Raw genomic sequence first — 13,289 nt, forward strand, 5'->3', positions numbered from 1 at the left:
AACACAGCAGTGTCAGACTTTACATATTCAGTCACTCCACATCTACTTTCTATTTCTACTTATCGCAGTATACCAAAGCCTGTAGACATCTGATAAGACAAAAACTAGTATACAGAGATATATAAAAAAAAAAAAGTTAAAAGATATACTCCTTAACAAGACAGAGCCCCATTACCTTTCCTCAGCAGGGAAGAAAAAACGTGTTACAGACCAATATGGTATAAAAAAAAGGGGGTTCTACAGGAGTGAGCCCAAAATTCTTAGCATTCTGGCTGGAGAATTTATTTTAATGATACTACATCATTTTTCGAAAATCTCCCTGTTTTTCAATACACTTTGTCCATCTGTCAACAAGCTTGTGTATTCCTCATTTAAAAAAAAAAAAAGTATGCTGAGCTGAGAGCCATGACGGCACCGCTGTCTTCACCAGACCTGAATTTTGCCGATTTGCAAATGATCTGCCACATAATCCACTGTCACTCATCAGTCCAACAGGATCAGTTCACGTGCGCGCGGACTGTTGTCATCAGTGGTGGACGGGCATCCGGTTCCTTCTTCATTGCTGACACTTGTGCTACCTTCCTTAAACTTCTCTATCCATTCATACACACTCCTTTGCAACTAAACACTTCCTCCATACTGTGCACAAAGTCTTTTTTTTTTTGCGCAAGTCACAAGTTGGGGCAACCATTGTTTCTCGCACCGCAGTCATAAATGACCTGACGTAACATGTTCAAACCTGTAGAGCGGTGACTGGGGAGACTATCCAAAAATGGTGTATTTGCCTTTAATGAAAGTTGATTAAAATAAATTCAACAGACAGTGTGGATAATTCTTGACCCTTAATAATAATTGCTCCATGTGACGCAGTAATCAGCCCTGGGAAGAGGCTTTTTGCTCCCTAACCTTCAAGCATTTAATGATCTATGTTTTTGGCTCTGTGCCCAATATATGTAGTCACTGAAACGAAGACCGTGTCCACATCTCATTTTTTACGTCACCATATGCGATGTTTATCTCTGACAGAAGCCAGACCAAAAAAACAAACAAAAAAACACACACACACAACAACCTAGGGCCTTAAGGGCCCTAATGATCAGAAAAAAACAATAGTATCCGATCATTGCCTTCCCGAGTGAGCTGCATCTACATATGGCAATCAACCCCTCTGTATGGGGGGATTGCTACAGCGATCATTCATCCCCATACAGATTTGTCTACACAGAGAGGTGTGCTGCCGAAAAACAGTAAGTCCGAACATCAGCCCATGCAAATGTGCCTATATACTGTTGTCAGAGAGTGATATAGGGAGCTGCCTGCAAAAGGCTACTTGTAGGTAGCTTCCTGCAGCAGAAGGAACATCACTATACATTCTCGGCTTCAGTGCATTTTATTCCCCCCCCCCTTTTTTTTTTTTTACTGCACAGCAAACTCTCCTTTACTTGTGTTTTGTGGATCTGGGCTTTTAGTGTCTATAAGGACTCATAACTTTCGAGCCAGCTCCTAATCCCCAATACGACTTGCCCAGGTCTGTAGAAACTAGTGACTGCACGGGCGGACCCACCTTCCAAGCACTCTTTCTTGTTGTCGAGCCTTTCATGTGCTTTCGCCCGTCGGAAGAGGGCTTTCACATACCTGGGGTTTAGTTCCACCGCTTTGGTGCAGTCCTGGACAACTTCTTTCCACGTTTGCTAAAATGGGAAATATAAAAAGCAAAATGTGGAAACCGATTGTGGAATAGAAATTAAACAAAACTGAGGAGACACATCGGTTACTCGCATCGGTTTATCTGCTGTCAGTATTAGTTCTGATAAGAAACAGCTCTGCACATGACTGCATTACCATAAAGCTGACGCTTCTATCTGCATTTCTGAAAACAGAACGCGCTCCTATCAGCCCTAGGGCATATTCAGATGCGGTGTAGAAATGTCTGCTACTGGAAATCAGTTTTGTGCGGCTAGGGCTGGGATGTAACTTTCTGTAGTGCTACAGACTGATTTTAAAGGGGTTTCCTGAGACTTAGGCCTCATGCACACGACAGTTTTTTTTTTTTTTTTTTAAGGTCCGCAAAAATGGGGTCCGTAGGTCCGTGACCGTTTTTTCGTCCGTGGGTCTTCCTTGACTTTTTGAGGATTCACGTTTTTTGGTGTCCGCCTGGCCGTGCGGAGCCAAACGGATTCGTCCTGACTTACAATGCAAGTCAATGGGGACGGATCCGTTTGACGTTGACACAATATGGTGCAATTGCAAACGGATCCGTCCCCCATTGACTTTCAATGTAAAGTCAGGAGTTAATATACCATAGGATTGGAGTTTTCTCCAATCCGATGGTATATTTTAACTTGAAGCGTCCCCATCACCATGGGAACGCCTCTATGTTAGAATATACCATCGGATTTGAGTTAGATCGTGAAACTCCGATCCGACAGTATATTCTAACACAGAGGCGTTCCCATAATGATGGGGACGCTTCAAGTTAGAATATCCTACGAACTGTGTACATGACTGCCCCCTGCTGCCTGGCAGCACCCGATCTCTTACAGGGGGCTGTGATCCCCACAATTAACACCCTGTCAGACCCCCCTACCTCCCCTGTATTACAGTGCGGCCTCCCCGGCCGGGCGCTCCTCCTACTGGTAAGTGAAAGGTCTGTGCGGCGCATTGCTTATAGCACAGACCTGTCACTTACCAGTAGGAGGAGCGCCCGGCCGGTCACAGACATAATGCTTCTAAAAATTGCTAAGTAACCATGGCAACCAGGACTGCAGTAGCGTCCTGGTTGCCATGGTTACCGATCGGAGCCCCAGCAATTAAACTGGGACTCCGATCGGAACTCTCCGCTGCCACCAATGATGGGTGATGGGGGGGGAACGTGATTTTAACTAGGGGGGGAGAGATGTGAGGCTGCACTGGCCACCAATGATGGGGGAACGTGATTTTAACTAGGGGGGGTGGGGGAGAGATGTGAGGCCGCCAATGAATATAATATTGGGGAGGGAGGGGGTTCTGCCCCCTCCTGCCTGGCAGCACCTGATCTCTTACAGGGGGCTATGATACGCACAATTAACCCTTTAGGTGTGGCACCTGAGGGGTTAATTGTGCAGATCACAGCCCCCTGTAAGAGATCGGGTGCTGCCAGGCAGCAGGGGGCAGTCATGTACACAGTTCAGTATATTCTAACTTGAAGCGTCCCCAGCCTCTGTGTTAGAATATACTGTCGGATATAAACTCATATCTGAAAAAGCTTTTATGCAGACGGATCTGTGATCCGTCTGTGTGAAAGTTGCCAACGGATCAGGGACGTGGATGCCAATCTTGTGTGCATCCGTTTTTTTTCACGGACACATTGACTTGAACGGGTCCGTGAACCGTTGTCCGTCAAAAAAAATAGGACAGGTCCTATTTTTTTGACGGACAGGAAACACGGATCACGGCCGCGGATGAACAACGGTGTATTTTCCGAGTTTTCAACTGACCCATTGAAAGTCAATGGGTCCGCAGAAAATCACAGAAAACGGAACAACGGCCACTGATGCACACAACGGTCGTGTGCATGAGGCCTTAGGAAGTGATAACCTCATCATCAGTATCTGATCGGTGGGGGTCTGATACCCGGGACACCCACCAATGAGCAATTTGAGAAGGCAGCAGTGCTAGCTGGAGCATCGCAGCCTTCTCGCAGCTTACCTAGCACAGCGCCGTACATTGTATAGCAGCTATGCTTGGTATCATGCTCAGCCCTATAGAAGTGAATGGGGCTGAGGGCGATTCTAAGCACAGCAAATATACAATGTATGGTAAGCTGTAAGAAGGCCGTGGCGCTCACAGGTGCACCGATGCATTCTCAAACAGACTATCGGCAGGGGTCCAATCAGATACTGATAACTTATCTGGAAGAAAGGTCATCAGTTCTAAAGTCTTAACTATTGAGCCACAGATTAAATCCCAAAGAAATACTTTAGGTTACAGGTAATTTTGTAGCTGTCAGTCACTCGATAGTTAAAATCAATCAGTAGCGCTACAAAAAGTTGCAGATTGCCACGCCTCGAGCTGAATGGGGATTTTTCCACGTGTGCATGGATTTCTGCAAGCTCGGTTCAGATAAATGGGACAGTCATTAAATTTCTGCAACATATCTACATCATGTGCATTTATCCTAAAAATATGGATCTACAAAATGGATTACACTACCTGCCCCTCCTTCATCTTGAGTGACAGGGGGCCAGGAAAATGACTATTCACGAACCTGTCCCTTTCAATCAAGAAGCCGAGGGAAAGGCTGGTACAGGCAGCAGGAAGGGCAGCAGGGCACAGAGTGGCTTGGGCCCGTCCGCGGGGAGACCAGATCTCCGCTGGATTATAGTCCCATTACAGTCAATGGGGATCCGGCGGTACACTGCTGTATGCAGCAATGCTGGATACGGTTAGCTCCAGCAGCCTGATCCTCAGGGTGATCAGGTTACCAGAATTCACATGTAACTGAACGGGGCCATACTTTAACACTTTCACCTCCATCTTTATTGCTCCACAATGGACTAAAATACACAAGGAAAGAAATAGAGCAAGAAAAGTCCCAGGGAGGTGATTTACTTACCTGCTGCTCATAGGCCGCAGCTCTGTTCTGGTAGAAAGTAGACAAATCTACCTTCTTCTCTGGAGGACACAGACTGATGGCCTCAGTGTAACACTGAATGGCTTGGTCATATTTCCCAGCTTTGAAGTACTTGTTGCCTTTGTTCTTTGCAGCTTGAGCTTTTTCTAGGGGGCTCTGCAAAAAGAAAACACGTCGTGTGAGCGTCTCATCCTATAAAGTCACGTTATGACTGGTGGAGATAGGAGTGGTCACTGCTGGATTGGGCTGTGCTGGGCGCTACAGCAGCCCTGGTCATTCTCTGGGACCCCCACCAATCATAAAACCACGGCATACCTACTCATCACTTGTAAGGCTACTTTCACACCTGCGTTTTTGCTGGATCCGTCATGGGTCAGCAAAAACGCTTCCGTCGCGATAATACAGCCGTCTGCATCCGTCATGAACGGATCCGGTTGTATTATCTTTAACATAGCCAAGACGGATCCTGCACTAAAACCATTGTAAGTCAATGGGCGACGGATCCATTTTCAATCGTGTCCGAAAAAACTGATCCGTCCCGATTGACTTACATTTTGTGTCATGATGGATCCGTCTTGCTCCGCGCCACATCACAGACAGAAAAACACTGCTTGCAGAATACATTTTGGTGCACTCCGTTTCGTTCAGTTTTGTCACCATTGACAATGAATGGGGACAAAACAGAAACGTTTTCATCAGCTATTGAGCTCCCTATGACGGATGTCAATAGCGGAAAGGGAAAGCGCAGATGTGAAAGTAGCCCATGGCGGAGGTCACGCAGTGGTTAAAAGGATATTCTGGCTTCACTATATGGATGGCTTATCCACTGGGCGTCCAACTCTCGGCACTCCCACCAAACAGAGGTTTGAAGGGGCTGTGGTGTTCATTCAAGCGCTGAAGTCTCTTCAATGTTTACCTGCACGCCATCTACATCGCGGCCATGCTGCGGGCTAATTACGGCGTCATCTCATTCAAGTGAGCAGGATGCGGCTGTAATTACCCTGCACTAACCTCTTATTGATGGCCTAACCTGAGGAGACACCGACAATATTCTGAAACTGGAAGCCACTGCAGGAAACTTCAACACTGGCTTATTTCCCAGCACAGACCTCCAAACATATGAGACTGCCAGAGACACCCACCATCAATCCCAGGTTAAAGGGGGTATGCTCACAAAAAATACAATTCTACAGTTTTCAAACCAGCAACTGGATCTGAATATTTTTGCAATTGCATGCAATTAAAATTTTTGTTTAGCCGCTGAACTATCCAATAAAATGTAATCTGCATAGTGCCACCCTTTAACTGCCACCAGCGGCAGGAGAAAGGTCACCCCCTCCCCTGAGAGAGGGCACACCCTTTACTGGTGACCTATGTTCTGGATAGGTCATCAGTATCTGATTGGTGGGGGTCCAAAACCCAGGACCTCAGCCGATCAGCTGTTTTGAGAAGGCAGTGGCTCTCCTGTGAACGTTGCGGCCTTCTCACGGTACCGTACATTGCATAGTGGCTGTGCTTGGTATTGCAGCTCATCCCCATTCATTTCAAAGATGCTGAGGATAGGTCATCAGTAAAAAAAATCACAGAAAACCCCTCTCTGCTGTTTCTGACTTCAGTTGTACACAGAAGACATCTATTCGGTGACTGATGGCATTGCCTCTGTAAGGGTGTATACATAGATAGCTGTCAGTCACTGATAGGCCGAATGCACACGGCTGTGAGTGGTCCGTGGTATGCCGGCCTGGATTCCTGCTGACAGCAGGAGCGCACGGCGTCATTGGTTGCTATGATGCCGTGCGCTTCATGCCGCCGCTGTACTACAGTAATACACTCGTATAGATCATGTATTGAACTGTCAGCAGGAATCCAGGCCGGCATACCACGGACCGCTCGCGGCCGCGGAACACGGCTGCGTGCATTCGGCCATAGTTGTACACGGGAGGTCTTATCAGTGATTGACAGTATTCTCTGTGTAAGTGTGTATACAGAGATAGCTGTCAGTCTCTGTTAGTTGTACATGGAGAGGTGTTATCAGTGATTGATAGTATTCTCCCTGTAAGTATGTATACAGAGATAGCTGTCGGTCACTGATAACACCCCCCTGTGTACATCTGAGCTCAGAGACAGCAAATACTTAAATTTATAAATTACATATTTTACAGAATATTTTCCCATAAATCTATACATCAATCTGCTCAGCTCCTCCTGCTCTACGCTGCCTGCAGACTGCACTGCATTTTGTGGTGATGCATTAATAGCGGCCTCTTAACATTATGTATGCCTAAATATTTTATGGATTTTCCTCCTTGGCTAGAAATGCTCCTCAAAAATAGAGGAGTATTTTTACCGCTTGAAAGAAATGCTGTGTAACCTCTGGCTCCAGCGGAGTCTGGCAATCACAGAAGAGACTTTTTCTTTGGCTTTCTGTTAATAAGTAAAGGCTTGCCTGACAGGCTGCAAAGAAGAATATCACAAGGCAAATATATATGTAGAAATCAATCATCTATTATAAGACAGCGGTCTATGTCGGCCCCTGCAGTAGACTGGGAGCCTGGAGCCCTTTTCAGCACCCAGCTCCAAGGGTTACGTGTTGAATGCTTAAAGGGGTCTTCTGGAAGCAAAACATTGATGATCCTCAATAACAGACTGGTGGGGGCCTGACTCTCAGCACCCCTACTGACCCCCTGTTTGAAGAGGCTCTGGGGCATCATTCTCAGCCAATGACATCATGTTCAAGTGAACTGCAATACCAGACACAACCACTATACAATGGATGGCGCTATGCTTGGTCTGCTGTGAGGAAACCGCGGCACTCATGGGAGTGCTGGAGCCTCTTTAAAGAGCTGATCAGCAGTGGTGCCCCCCGGGCAGGTCATTAATATTGTACTCTCTGAAAACCCCTTTAAATTGTCATACGTGGCAGGGCTCCAGATGGCGACCAAAATGGGGCCTGCGTTGCGTGAAAAACGCACAACATAGAGCATGCTGCGATTTTCACGCAACGCACAAGTGATGCGTGAAAATCACCGCTCATGTGCACAGCCCCATAGAAATGAATGGGTCCGGATTCAGTGCGGGTGCAATGCGTTCACCTCACGCATTGCACCCGCGCAGAAATCTCGCCCATGTGAAAGGGGCCTAAGGGTGAATAGGACAAGGGTTCCAGCCCCTAAGGGACTGCCTGCCGGATCCGCCGATCTGGATGTGACTGAAAGCATTTGTGAGACGCATCCGGATGCGGATGCGCCTCACAAATGCATTGCAAGAACGAATCCATCTCTCCGCTTGTCATGCGAACAGACGGATCCTGCATTCCGGTATTTTGAATGCCGGATCCGGCACTAATACATTCCTAAGGGGAAAAATGCCGGATCCGGCATTCAGACAAGTCTTGAGTTTTTTTCGCCAGAGATAAACCGTAGCATGCTACGGTTTTATCTTTTGCCTGATCAGTCAAAATGACTGAACTGAAGACATCCTGAACGGATTACTCTCCATTCAGAATGAATGGGGATATGCCTGATCTGTTCTTTTCCGATATAAAGCCCCTGTGACGGAACTCTATGCCGGAAAAGAAAAACGCTAGTGTGAAAGTACCCTAAAATATTAAGTTTAAACCCCCGCTTTCCCAATTTTACATATAAAATATATAAACAATAAATAAATAAACATTACATAGCACTGTGTCCGAAAAGTCCAAACTATTAAATTATTAAAAAATATCTCCTATGCGGTGAGCATTCGCCATTTTTTAGTCACCTTGTCACCCCAAAAAATAGGATCGGACTGTTCTATTATGGGCCGAACGTTTCATAAAATGCGAAATGCACGCGGCTTTTTTTGGTGGTTTTTTCCCGCAGTATTGAGTATCGCAATACTTTTTTATGGTGACAAAAGCGAATCAAAATTTTGGTATCGAAACACGATACCCAAATTTTGATTCGGTTTCGATTTGGCGACAAAAAATTTAATTTGGCTCCTAAATTTTTCAGTTCAGGAGCCAATGGCTACTAGGTATTTTTTTTTAGTCTGGAGCACTGCGTGGAGTGGTCAGCCGGCGGTCTCTCCTGACACACATTTAATCTGCACAAAGGGAAGCAGGAGATGATAAGTCGGTATTTATAAAGGGCCTCTTCTGTCCGCAGGTCAGAGTCATATGGCGTCAGGTGCATGAGATCGGTAACCTGCACACAGTGCAGTGTGGCCTGAACGTGGCTTCTCCGAGACATTCACTATGAGCCACGAGACATGAAACCTTCACAACCTGACGCCAAGTGCACATGTACACGGCGGTGTAGTGTACGTGGATTTTGCTGCAGTTTCCGGGCCAAATCAGCACCAAGATCCACGTGTTTCACAACGACTTTGAGGTGGATTTGTCCCAGATTTAAGGGGGTATTCCAGCAGTGACAGGATAGGGGATAACTATTAGATGGGTGAGGGTCCTACCGCTAGGAGACCACGTTCCTCTCAGAGCCCTCACATTCATCTCTATGGGAGATCCAGAAATAGTCAATAGTCTCCAGAACTCCCCTAGAGAAGAATGGAGGGCCAGCGCTCATGCCCGACCTGCCGCTCCGTTCATTACAGGACCTGTCACCTCTCCTGACACGAATGTTTGATCAATACTTGTATTCCCCATAACAAAACAACTCTGCATCGTGATGTTCCTCTGTTATTCCCGCTGAAAATGTATGAATAAATTGACAAGCTGATGTTACCCATCCCCTTGCCAACAGGGTGTCTCTCTACATGGTCTGATACGGTCAGCACTGATTAGACAATATCAGACTGAAATGACTCCCCCCGAAGTGGAATGGTAACATCCAGTTGTCAACGTATTTATTCGCTACTAGGAGGAATAATAGAGGATTTGCACAACACAGAAATGATGCTCCAGCATAGTTTTGTGGGGAAGGCAGGCCTTTACTAAAACAGACATGTCAGGAGAGGGTTAATGCAAATCTGCCACCAGACTATGCCACCCAATGTAAGGGTGGCACAGTACAGGGGCGTCTCCTATTAGCCAAAAACACTGACCTATTCTACTATCGGTGTGATCACAGAAGACACTGCACACGCAGGGGGAGGTTTAGCAAAACTGGCTCAGCTGCCCATAGCAACCAATCAGATTGATCCTTTCACTTTCCAAAGGAGCTCTGAAAAATGAAAGGTGGAATCTGATTGGTTGCTCTCCCCCTGAGTGCGAGATATTGATCAGCGCTCGCCCTCCTCCCCGACACCTGATCAGAAAAGAAGCCATGACAGCAGTGTGTGAACAGAGCAGGACTACTCTCCTGAATCTGACACAAGGGGGCAGGCCGGGGGTTATACACTATGGGGGAGATTTATCAAAACTGGTGTAAAGTAGAACTGGTTTAGTTGCCCATAGCAACCAGATTCCACCATTCATTTTTGACAGCTCCTTTGGAAAAAGAAAGGTGGAATCTGATTGGTTGCTATGGGCAACTAAGCCAGTTCTATATACCTTGTACACTATAATATACATACTAACAGATGAAATTATATAAAAATCCTGAAATTAAGTACAGCGCAGGTGCATGTCAGCCGGGGGTCCCAACGACGGCGGCTAACGGCGATAGATTTTTCGGTAATATACAGTAGTACACAGTTCCACTTGATCAAGAAATTGATTTTTATCTCTTCTGCCCCCAATAAATTAAAAGGATTTTCCAAGATTTCCATACCGATGACCTATCCTCTGGCCAAGTCAGATTGGTGGGGGTCCGACACCTGAGACCCCCGCTGATCAGCTGTGAGCACTGCAGCCATCCCTCAGTGCACAGCGCCGTACATGGTATAGTGGCTGTGCTCGGTATTGCAGCTCAGCCCCATTCACTTCAGTTCACTCCTAGGTCATGTGACCGATGAACGTGATGTCACATAGCCTAGGAAAAGCGAGAAGGCCGCGGCGCTCACAGGATTGTCACCACCTTCAAAAACAGCCGATCGGTGGGGTCCCAGTTCGTAAATCTGCATATTTTGCAGGATGGCATCATGCACACGACTGTATTTTTGGTCCGCACCTGATCTGCGTTTTTGGCGCGTCAGATGCGGACCCCTTCATTGTCATGTGGAGGCAAAAAACGTGGACTGAGCATTGTGTGAAAAAAGAACACATCCTGTTCTTGGCCATTTTGCGGACAAGAATTGGCATTTTTAGCATAGGGTGGGGCGAGCGGAGCGCACGCGGCTGGCATCCATGTTTAGCAGGACCACAGAACAGATACTGGTGCATGAGGCCTAAGGGTATGTTCACACACAGCTCTTTCAGCATGGATTTAGGTGCGGATTCAGCGCCGAAAACACCTGCAAATCATCTCCATTGATTTCAATGGGAAAACCACTCGTTAATTTAGGCTACTTTCACACTTGCGGCAGAATGATCACGTCGCCGGAACTGCCTGCTGGATCCGTCAAAACGTATGCCAACTGATGGCATTTGTAAGACCGATCAGGATTCTGATCCATCTTACAAACGCATTGAAATGCCGGATCTGTCTTTCCGGTGTCATCCGGAAAAACGGATCCGGCATTTTTTTTTTTTGGTCTGCGGGAAGGACGGATCCGGCACTAATACATTCCTATGGAAAAAAAGTCTTCAGTTTTTTTGGCCGGAGATAAAACCGTAGCATGCTGTGGTTTTATCTTTTGCCTGATCAGTCAAAAAGACTGAACTGAAGACGTCCTGATGCATCCTGAATGGATTACTCTCTATTCAGAATGAATCGGGATATACCTGATCAGTTCTTTTCCGGTATAGAGCCCCTAGGACGGAACTCTATGCCGGAAAAGAATAACGCTAGTGTGAAAGTATCTTAGAGTTTGTGGTTTTAAAGGGAACCTGTCACCAGGATTTTGCGCATAGATCTGGGGACATGGGCTGCTAGATGGCCACTAGCTCATCTGCAATACCCAGTCCCCACAGCTCTCTGCGCTTTTATTGTGTTAAAAAACCTTTTTGATCAATATGCAAATGACCTGATATGAGTCCTGTATCCGGAGATGAGTCAAGCGGAAAGGAGCCCAGCACCGCCCTGCGTCGTCCGAATCTCCTCCTTGCTGGCTGACGTCACAGAGCTGGAGCGCCGAAATCTCCCGATGCGCGAGCTAGCGCATGCGTAGTTCATTCCCTGTGCTGATGCCAGTACAGGGAATGAACATGATGCTAGCTCGCGCACCGCGAGATTTCGGCGCTCCAGCTCTGTGATGTCAGCCAGCAAGGAGGAGATTCGGAGGACGCGGGGCGGTGCTGGGCTCATCTCCGGACACTGGACTCATCTCAGGGACAGGACTCATATCAGGTCATTTGCATATTGATACAAAAGGTTTTTTAACACAATAAAAGCACAGAGCTGTGGGGACTGGGTATTGCAGATGTGCTAGCGGCCATCTAGCAGCCCATGTCCTCAGCTCTATGCACTAAATCCTGGTGACAGGTTCCCTATAAAAACGATCGCACCTCCAGACCTCCCACCATAACGGGCAGGGTCACAAATCATCAAAAACTGCATTGGGGGAAAAAAACCACCAGGAATGCCGCACCTACAGTCTGTGTGTGAACAGTAGCCCAGCAGACGCAGGGGGCACAGGCTCTGCTCACGGTGACATTGACCCAGCACATGGCTCCTCTCCACAGGGGCACACACCTGGGCACAGGCTGCTGCTGCCACCCTCCTCCCCCATCCTCACCGTCTCCTGCGGGGGTGCTGCCTCCTGGCTGGCGCTGCCTGCACTGGGCACCGGGCTCGCCCTCCCCTCCGGTGTCCTCCTCAGGTTGTCTCTCTTGCTGGACCTGTTCCTGCTCCATAGATAAACAGCTCCGGCTCCCAAGAGGAGCGGGGCCCCCACGGCCAGGGCCAGCTTCCAGTGCGGGATCCCGGGTCCGCCTTGCGGCTCCACGGGCTTGGAGGCGGCCATGATTAATCCGTCCCTGCGGTTGCGGACACGGGGAAAAGACAGGGAGGCGGAATCCAGGAAACGCGGTGCAGCCTGGGGCCCGGCAGGTGGGGGGATCACTTCCGGGAGCGGGGGAAATGGTCGCGGAGCGCCCTCTGGTGGCTGCCGGGACGCACCGCATGGACCTGTAGATAGAGGACGTTTAGCAGAGCTTCAGTGCCTTCGGTGTAGTTGCTCTGGTGCAGGGTGTAGTGGGCACAACATGGTGGTAATTTGGCAACGTTTTTAATGGCTTTGATTAAGAATAAACTCAGTCTGTGCAATGCAAATCATTTCTGATGTGTATGTGTAATGCCCCAGAGTGCTGTTACCACCTTTGCGCCTTGCTCCTGTCTTCTATGGTTAACCTCATGTCATTATATGTATTGATTGCAGGACCATCACACTGTGCATTTACTATTCTGTAACTGTTATTGTTCATGTAATGTGCCTGGTTCAACAACAGGTGGCAGCATAAATGGCAGAGCTACAGGGACAGAGGATGGAACCTTCTTTCCATTCTCTTCTCTCCCTCTGGGGAGGAGTTTAGTTTGTTAGAGTGAGTCTAGAGTACTCTTTTCTAGGGGAAGGAAGCAGGAGCCCATCCCTGCTGGACAGGTCCTGTCCATTGGTGAATCCGGGCAGGGGGGCAACGGGGCAATTGCCCCCCCCCCCCCAGGAATATAGTGAGAGCCAGGGGCGGACTGACCATTCCGGC

General features: G+C 47.8%; 1 protein-coding gene across 1 annotated transcript in view; it reads right to left on the reverse strand.

Annotated features, from left to right (window-relative positions):
* Window positions 1–12,553, reverse strand: part of TOMM70 (translocase of outer mitochondrial membrane 70) — a 34,483-nt gene extending 21,930 nt beyond the window's left edge. The window contains exons 1-3 of the mRNA XM_040423301.1: window positions 12,326–12,553; window positions 4,595–4,768; window positions 1,565–1,691 (exon numbers count right to left, since the gene is read on the reverse strand). Of these exons, the coding sequence (XP_040279235.1) occupies window positions 1,565–1,691; window positions 4,595–4,768; window positions 12,326–12,553 (529 nt within the window). The remainder of the gene's footprint in view (window positions 1–1,564; window positions 1,692–4,594; window positions 4,769–12,325) is intronic.
* Between the last annotated feature and the right edge of the window lie 736 nt (window positions 12,554–13,289).

Source organism: Bufo bufo, chromosome 3, assembly GCF_905171765.1.
Source record: "Bufo bufo chromosome 3, aBufBuf1.1, whole genome shotgun sequence".
Lineage (NCBI taxonomy): Eukaryota > Metazoa > Chordata > Amphibia > Anura > Bufonidae > Bufo > Bufo bufo.